The 9,408-nt window shown below is 45.1% G+C and overlaps 1 protein-coding gene across 3 annotated transcripts in view; it reads left to right on the forward strand.

The window, feature by feature from the left end:
- The window catches only part of LOC118359980 (C-type lectin domain family 18 member A-like), a 30,548-nt gene extending 21,455 nt beyond the window's left edge, over nt 1–9,093 (forward strand). The window contains exons 4-8 of one of the 3 annotated variants that reach the window (XM_035738979.2): nt 32–161; nt 303–399; nt 960–1,051; nt 8,291–8,447; nt 8,615–9,093. In XM_035738979.2, coding sequence (XP_035594872.1) covers nt 32–161; nt 303–399; nt 960–1,051; nt 8,291–8,295 — 324 coding nt within the window. In that variant the 3' untranslated portion in view covers nt 8,296–8,447; nt 8,615–9,093. Of the gene's footprint in view, nt 1–31; nt 162–302; nt 400–959; nt 2,058–2,826; nt 3,638–8,290; nt 8,448–8,614 lie in introns of those variants that run through there. The other 2 variants (XM_052482509.1, XM_052482508.1) reach the window with 2 other exon arrangements.
- Nucleotides 9,094–9,408: the final 315 nt, after the last annotated feature.

The following is a 9,408-nucleotide window of genomic DNA, read 5'->3' on the forward strand; positions in this document are numbered from 1 at the left end:
ACCTATGTTGTGGTGTGTGTTTGGACCCCAGCAGCGAGGAGGGATTCTGGCCCAGATCCACAACCAGAAAGTTCAGGACATCCTCGCATTTTACCTCAGCCAGCTGGAGCCCAGCAATGAGGTCACAGACCCTGACTTTGAGACACGCAACTTCTGGATCGGTACGTCACTTTCACTGTCCTTCTATACGTACAGCCAAATAGCTTTGACAGACTGACTTTGGGAGTTTGTGTGAGCAGCATTGAGATGTGTCAAGGTGAGATAAGGATAAGCGTCCTGTAAGGTTGTTGTATTGTGTCCAGGGCTGACATATAAACCCCTGAAGGACTCTTTCCGCTGGGACTCAGGAGAAATCCCCACATACAACAGCTTCGCCTTTGGACAGCCTGACAACCAGGGGTGAGAGAGTCATAACTTTTGACATCTTAATGATAATAGTAACAACAATTATAACTTTGTATTATCACGTCACCTTGTTGAATGGATAATCATAAAATAATATTATTGTAGTCAGACTCTACAGTAAGCAGGTGGAATGAGGCACTGCAAATGCGACTCCACTATATTTTTTTCCTGGAATTAACATATTGATACCGTCATGGTTATTCTACATTGTGTGGAACACAGGTATAGTCTCACGTAGCCTAACATTATCACCTCACCCTCTGTGTCAGGGGGAGAGAAGCCTGGGCCCATACCCACAAAGCATCTCAGAGTAGGAGTGCTGATTTAGGATCAGTTTTTCCTTTTAGATCAAAATGAATATGATTATATGGACAGATCCTAGATCAGCACACCTTATCTGAGATGCTTTGTGGATACGGGCCCTGGACATTGAGGCTACTGTGTTTGAAAGCAGAACTGTCATTTTCTGTCTGACCACCAGATGTCTCTGTGTCCCCTCTGTCCATCTCACTCTTCCTCCCTCTCTCCTCTCCCTTGTGTCTCTCTCCCTGCAGCTTCGGGAACTGTGTGGAGCTGCAGGCTTCCAGCGCCTTCAACTGGAACCACCAGCGCTGTAAAACATGCAACCGATACATCTGCCAGTACGGTGAGAGAACACAACTCTATGAGAGACAGAAAGAGACAGAGGTGAAAAGAGAGGGAGGGGGAGAGAGGTGGAGAGAAACAGAGAGATGCTGAGATATTCTAATCAAGGAAATCTGTCCTCAAATTGCATCCAGACTCATTACCATTAGATGTAGCATTCACTGATATATCTTAAAACTCTCTAAACCTGCAGGTGGTTTAACATTTACATTTACATTTAAGTCATTTAGCAGACGCTCTTATCCAAACACCTGTTGGACATTGGCATCACCATGACAATATATTAAGAGAGACTGACAGCAGCTCGTAAAAATTCCTGACAGACAGAGCGGAGTTCAAACACTATCGGTAGAAGTTACCAGTACACACAGATCTAGGATCAGCTTACTATCCCCAAATGCTGACCTTAAATCAGCATGCAAGGGAAAGAAATCAGGACCCTAAATCTTTACCTGGTCTCTCTGGCTGATGGATGCTGGAGTCAAAGTGAGTGTTCAGTATAAAACCCAAGCAGAGAACACATAAACACATCACAGCCCTAACTCCTGATCTGGGTGCAGTGTTTACCGTCTGTGTTTACGAGGGAGAGGCTGTGTGACACGGCCCACACATTTTAATGATACACTCTGGAATCAATGGCACTCAGGGCTCCTCATAAAGAGCCTTTTAGAGATCGATATACGTCAGGCCTACAATGGAACCAAACACACACACACATTTCTCCCCTCTATAATTCACCAGAGTGATGGAGTCAGAATTGGAGGGTGGTATTGTTTGTTTGGTTTTGGTTAATTGTGTGCGTTCTAGGCAGGTGGCGAGCGCTGCAATCTCATATTGATCATCCAGGGCCGTCCTAATCCAGTCAGTGTTGCTGGACGTTTTTAACAGCTCACCGTTTAAAAGCTCTGAATCTTGATGGAAAACCATAGGCTTGTTAGAGCGAGAAGCCTTTGTGTAGAGAAGGGTCAGTAAAGAGGATTGGAGAGGTGTGTGTGTGTGTGTGTGTGTGTGTGTGTGTGTGTGTGTGTGTGTGTGTGTGTGTGTGTGTGTGTGTGTGTGTGGTGTGTGTGTGTGTGTGTGTGTGTGTGTGGGTGTGGGTGGGTGCGGGTGTGTGTGTGGGTGTGTGTGTGTGTGTGTGTGTGTGTGTGTGTGTGTGTGTGTGTGTGTGTGTGTGTGTGTGTGGGTGTGGGTGTGTGTGTGGATGGGTGGAATGGACCTGACCAGAGCTTAAAGTGGAGTGATAAGGCTGGTGAAAACAGAACACATGAGAACACAGCTGGACTAGAGGGGAGCATGTTTTACTCAACTCCCTCCTCTACACAAGCACACTAACCAAAACAAAAGATTCATTGGAGCAACAAAGAGTGAAATGAATGGATTTGACTGTGATTAATAGCTCCCCCACACACTCTCTCTCACACACACACACACACACACACACACACACACACACACACACACACACACACACACACACACACACACACACACACACACACACACACACACACACACACACACACACACACACACACACACACACACACACACTCCCTCTATCTCATACCCCCCTGAAGGTATAATTGTGAAGCTGCATTGATGTGTTCTGTTAATTGGCAATAAAATGATAAGCTGAAAGCACAGGGAGCCTGAGGGGTCCACACATTTACCCAGATACAGTGTGTCTGTGTGTGTGTGTGTGTGTGTGTGTGTGTGTGTGTGTGTGTGTGTGTGTGTGTGTGTGTGTGTGTGTGTGTGTGTTGTGTACATCCACAGCTCAAGAGCACATAGCCCTGTGGGAGGTTGGCCGGTGATGAACTCAGCACTCGAGGGTGGAGAGCACAGCATTGGAGGGGTTGGGGAGGTGGGTCGTTTGGGCCGTTCGTTGGACCCGGTCTGGGTGTGTGTCAAGCAGAAGCTGGTCTTGTTGGTCTTATTTCATCCAGTGTTTTTCACGCCAACCCTTGTTGCACATATCCCCTGTTGCTGGTCAGGACTGGGCCTGTCTAACTAGTGCAAGAAAAAAGCACACAATTTTTATTTTTTATTTTTTTAATTCACCTTTATTTAACCAGGTAGGCTAGTTGAGAACAAGTTCTCATTTGCAACTGCGACCTGGCCAAGATAAAGCATAGCAGTGTGAACAGACAACACAGAGTTACACATGGAGTAAACAATTAACAAGTCAATAACACAGTAGGAAAAAAAAGGGGAAAAAAGAGTCTATATACATTGTGTGCAAAAGGCATGAGGAGGTAGGTGAATAATTACTCCCTCCTCTACACAAGCACTCTAACTAAAACACAATGGGAGAACTTCCAAACCAACAGAGTTTGAGCTCAACTGTAGATGGTCCATGGCAGCACAAATCTTTGTTTTGTAAGATACTGTTTTTTGTATTGCATATTCTTTTCTCTGACTAAATTAGCTAAATTATGATTCATTTGTGATGCTTGCCATACCTGCCTCCCTGCATTGTCAGTTTGAATGTACAATTCTCCCCAATGCACTGAATGTACAGTACCATGACAACCACTATTTTTGCTTTCTCAGTCATCCAGTAAGTGAATTAAAACGGTTTGCTACAATGTGCTGTGGGGTATTTTTCCAGACTCTGTAATTCTATTGGTCTCTGTGTATGTGAGTGTGTGTGTGGTGTTTAGTGGAACATTTGTGTTCTAGTATGTGAGTGTTTGTTTGGAATAGTTTGTGAACGTGGCACTGTGTGTCTTTCTACACTAGTTTGGGAAGAGGCCAGTTTTACTCCTGTGTGTTGGGAGCGTCTCTGAGGTGACATCACAGACAGTGTCCAGGAATCCCTATGGACCAGGGATGAGAGTGTTCAGCTGTTTGTCAGGCAGCACTAGGAGGGGAGAGGGGGATGAGGGTGGGAGTATGAGGGGAGGAGTCGGCTGCAGAGAGAAGGATTAAACCAAACTGCAGTGCTGCAGTGGAATCATGCAAATGAACAAAGCTGAGAGAAGGTCACCAGGTTAACAGGTGGGCAGTGGAGGAGGAAGACGAGCAATAACAGTGTGTGTGTGTGTGTGTGTTTACCATACCTGCACCATACCTGCACCATACCTGCACCAACAGTGGTGTTAATCCCAAGCCCACTGCGTTGCTCCGCTGCCACTCAACAGCTGATTGGTACAAAAGAGAAAACTACTGAAAAAGTTGTTTTTTAAATGGAAGTACAATCACCCATATTCCCCACACAGCAATCAGCCTTGAGCAATCACTGAATTTACAGTAAAGTCAAGAATACAGGGAGGCATTTTGACTTACAGTAGGTCATAGTCGGGGTTGTTCTGCTCTACACTGAACAAACTGATAACGTGGTATTGATTGTAAATGCAGATACGTAGATACTGTGTTCATGTCTTTGTGTGATAGACGTGCCTGCCAAAATGCAGATGAAACTGGTTTTCGAGCTTCTAACTGTTTGTATGACAATGCGTGTGCTGCGACTGAGTCTTGATTTACATGTATGCATGTAAAGTGTGTGGGTGCACTAGGGCTGGCTGATATGGCCTAAAAATCAGATCTCAATTTCTTCTTATTTCTTATTTCACTTATTTCACTTATGGGTCGATTCATGGTATGCTTTGTTGTACAATTAAAGGTCAAATCCACTGCATTTCAAACAGTCAGTAGTAATCTAATGAATTCAGGGCTTGTGAAATTATGGCTAGGCTAAACATAATTATTTTATCTAAATAGTTTAACTGGCTTTTTTTCTCAATAATCACTGATCTGGCTTTCAAGTCTGTGTATGAAAAAGCCATTTTTGTTAAAAACCATGCATAATGTACATTCACTAATAATGACTAACTTATTGTTGCAGGCATTATATAAAATTAACACAGGTCTCAAACTAATCTTTATATTTCAAGTTTAGCCAACTTGGATCTACAGTATTTGCTAGCTTACAAGGCAAAACCGTAAATGTTTTATGAACACACCATTCTGTCCATCTCCAGCTGTTCATAACAATTTAACGGTTTTGCCTGTCCACTGTCATTCTGTGCAGAGCTTTGCATTTCCAGAATCAATGTTCATTGAGACTCCAGTTTAAGAGACGTTGAGACATAAAACGAGTATCAATACCTTCTACTCTATTACAGTAAAATAATGTCTCAATGTGTTTCTGTGTCCATATGACCGATTCTGTTGGACCACCAAACTTCAAATGCAAATAGCGTGTTGAAACCGCTTATCAGAGAGGAAGAAGTGATGTCATTTTTGTTTTGAGAGGCAGAGGGAGGGGCTTGGTGTGTGTGTAAATGGGAAGGTGCACACTGCCAGAGATCTGTATATAATGATGAGATACTCATGTCTCCGCCCTAACAATGGGAGTCATTGTCCCATAGGCGGGAAGGACAGCGACAAACTTAGGTCGAAAATAAGCCCATAGAAACGCATTGGGTTTATTTTGGACAGATTCTTGAGCGAGTCATACCTCTAGCTTCGCCTCTTCCTCTCTGACACAGCACAGAACGAGTCAAGGAGACGAGACCAAACAACATTAGAACAAGAGGACATAAACGCTCATTAAAATGAAAATGTAATACAGACATTTGGAATATCGCGCAAAAACGTACATTTGAATTAATCAAATGAATGTGATCGCCCAGCCATAGCGGGCACTGGATATACGTGTGTATCATGCATGTTACAGAAAGTGTGTGTTTGCCCATGTTCTATACGTGTGTGTGTATGAGACACCTTCACATGTGTGTGTGTGTGTGTGTGTGTGTGTGTGTGTGTGTGTGTGTGTGTGTGTGTGTGTGTGTGTGTGTGTGTGTGTGTGTGTGTGTGTGTGTGTGTGTGTGTGTGTGTGTGTATGTGTGTGTGTGTGTGTGTGTGTGTGTGTGCCCATGCTCCATGTAAGAGACAGAGCCCTATCCTAGAGCCAGTGTTAGCGTGGCTGGCCGGCCTGCAGCCCGCTGGTCTCATGGTGCCCTCTGATAAGCTGGCGCCGTAGCTCGCCTCAGAATGGAAGCAGTGCCAGTGGAATTAGCTCCCATTGTCATGGTAATAACAGTGATATTACTGCCCTAGTCTGCCACCGACCCACCATTGTAAGGAAACAGGAATGCAATTTCTCCTGGGGCAGCGAGCGGAAGGAGGATGACAATTACTGTTGTGTGTGAGAGGGAAAGTCTCTAAATGACTCTCCATTCAAGCAAGGCCAATGGGCCAGGAGCCAATTAAAGAGGGAGCAGGGGAGGAGCAGCATCCCCACAACTCAACACACACACACACACACACACACACACACACACACACACACACACACACACACACACACACACACACACACACACACACACACACACACACACACACACACACACACACACACACACACACACACACCCACGTTAAGAGGAACAGACTGAGGCACCTCTTTCTCATTGTCAAACACAAGCAGACACACGAGCACACACACATACACAAATTAATTCTCTCACATGCATAACTCTAGTGGAGTTTGATTTAACGTTACACTGAGTCTCATGACTTATTCATTTGAATACGTTTAAATATTTGGGTTTGTGGACTTCATAATGCAGCGGGGGTTCGTCTGAGCTGCATGGATCCACTCCCACAGACACCATCCGTCATGATTAAACGCTCCTGTGGTGTTTATTGGATCAGACAGTCTCCTCTGATTCCTACAGATATGTATCTACACAACGAAGTGCCGTGTGAATCACCATGGAGGATGCAAAGGGTAAAAATGGTGACGCCGTTCACTACTCTCTTTCACAGAAGAAGAATAAAGTACCTGAATAGCAGCGTAGTGGTAGTGTAGCTGGCGGCATGTGGAGGAGATATGTGGGCCTTTCAGCGGGGAGGAGAGCTCCAGATTAGTCTGGTTAAACCAGCGGCTGATAATCAGCCACAACAATAGAGCCAATTACTCAGAGCCCACAGATAACTGAGCTCCCCTTCAGACCCAACCCTTCCTCTCCTCTCCTCCGCTATGGCTCATTTATTCTGGAGGTGTTTCTCTCTCTCTCTCTCTCTCTCCTTTCTCTCTCTCTCCTTTCTCTCTCTCTCCTTTCTCCCCCCTCTCTCTCTCTCTCTCTCTCTCTCTCTCTCTCTCTCTCTCTCTCTCTCTCTCTCTCCTTTCTCTCTCTCTCCTTTCTCCCCCCTCTCTCTCTCTCTCTCTCTCTCTCTCTCTCTCTCTCTCTCTCTCTCTCTCTCTCTCTCTCTCTCTCTTTCTCTCTCTCTCTCTCTCTCTCTCCTCTCTCTCTCTCTCTCTCTCTCTCTCTCTCTCTCTCCTCTCTCTCTCTCTCTCTCTCTCTCTCTCTCTCTCTCTCTCTCTCTCTCTCTCTCTCTCTCCTCTCTCTCTCTCCTCTCTCTCTCCTCTCTCCTTTCTCTCTCTCTCTCCTCTCTCCTCTCTCTCTCTGGGTGTATAAGTATCTCAAAGCAGCAGGGCTACTGAAGGCTGCAATCAGTAGTCAATTAAAGCCTTTTACATTCCAATGGTAATGAGGGCTCCAATGCCCACCTGCGAGGAGGGAGGGCGGAGGGGATGGGGGTTGGGAGGGGTCTGATTACGACTCTTATGGGGAGGTTGATGGTAGGGGATAGACATTTGCAGACAAGGCCTATAGAGTTATCATAAACCTATGTCCCTCCAGTCATTGGGGGATGCAGTGTGTTCTGGTTTTCATGCCTACCTTTTACTAACTGATTAAGACCTGAGACACCAGCTGAGTGGATTCTCCAACCAATCAATGGCCCTGATTGCCAAATTAAGGGCCAGCATCAGAGACTGTTGCCTCCGAGAGCCACGCAAATGTGAACCCCTTGTCCCCTGTATAACCTCAATGTGTTTGGGAGAACTAGTTGAAGAGTAAATAACATGCCACTGCTCAGAGAAACACTCTGTAGGATAGGTTGATAAGGTGCATCTTTATTTCTCTCCAAGGTACTAATGCATTTCTCATTTATTTTCCAGCCCTCCAAATCCATACACACAAAGCCAATTATATGGTTATGGGGAGAGAGAATTATCAAGGCCCGCTGCCTAATAGGAACAGTAACTAATTTTAGCCCAAACCAATAACTGAATCTATTCAAAGGGAGCTTGTGAATACGCTACAGTTCCCCTCATCATTAAACCAATATCTTTTAGCCCTTTATCTACATTATGGGAACATTTTCTCCCTATTCTCTCTTCCCTCTGTCTTTGTCTACTCCTCTCTCCCTCTCTTTATTGCAGACTGAGCGCCCGGCACATTGCATTTGGATGCCAGATGAACTTTGATAAGAGTTAATGAGAAAGTAGCATTGTGCTGTGAGGACAGAATGGCCCTGGCTGCTCTTAAGGACCCCCTCACCACAAGATGGAGAGAAAAGAACTGCCCACTCTACCTACGGTATGTCTGGAAATAGGAGGGGGGAGGATGGGGAGGATGGGGAAGAGGTCGGATGATAACGGGGAGGGAGGAGGAACAGTACATTTTCAGTCAGTGACCATTTTGTCTTGTTATTAACCATTTACCCTACTCTCCCTCTGTTTACATGTTCTCCATTACGGCTGCAGGTTTCATCTCAAAATGGCATCCCCCGTCCTCAGAATCTACAGCACCTAACCTGAATGGGACCTCTAACCACACTCTATATAAGAGGTTTGTGTTCAGCTCAGGCCAAGACATTCAACTTGCACTGGAGTGGGACATGGGAAATAGAGTAGATTGGTTTGCTTTAGATGCGTTAGTTCCGCCTGATGATATTAAGCCATGATAGATAGACTAGGCTCATTGCAAATCATAGAACTCATAATTCTCATAAGCAAAGTGTAACATCCATTTATTTTAATGAGCATCTATCATGACTTTCTGTTTTTCCGATGTTTAGTCCCAGTGTCTTTATGGAAATTGAGAACATTTCAGAATGTCCATGAGCCTCTACTGTGAAGATAATGGATTTGACCTGCTGTTTACTTCATCCCAATAAAGTCTTCCTCAGCATTTGATTTATAAACACTTAATGTCCTCAAGGAGGATACGAAATAATCGTCAGGCTCCGATCAAATCAAATCAAAATAAAATCAGATGCAAGCATACTTCTGTTAAATGCGGTCTAACTTGGAATGCTGTGTGTGTGTGTGTGTGTGGAGCTGATTCGTGAGATGGCGAGGCGGAGAGACAGGGCTCGTCTCAGACACGCCAGAGAGGCTAATGTATCTCTTCAGCTCTCTGATTAGAACCATTTATCGGAGAGGAGGGAGGGGAGGATGAGGAGTGTTGGAGAGTGGGAGGGATACAGGGATAGACGAGGAGAGTAGAGTGAAAGTGGGATGTGGAGGAGAAGGAGTGTGGCGAAACGAGACAGGAG

Source organism: Oncorhynchus keta, chromosome 2 (assembly GCF_023373465.1).
Source record: "Oncorhynchus keta strain PuntledgeMale-10-30-2019 chromosome 2, Oket_V2, whole genome shotgun sequence".
Lineage (NCBI taxonomy): Eukaryota > Metazoa > Chordata > Actinopteri > Salmoniformes > Salmonidae > Oncorhynchus > Oncorhynchus keta.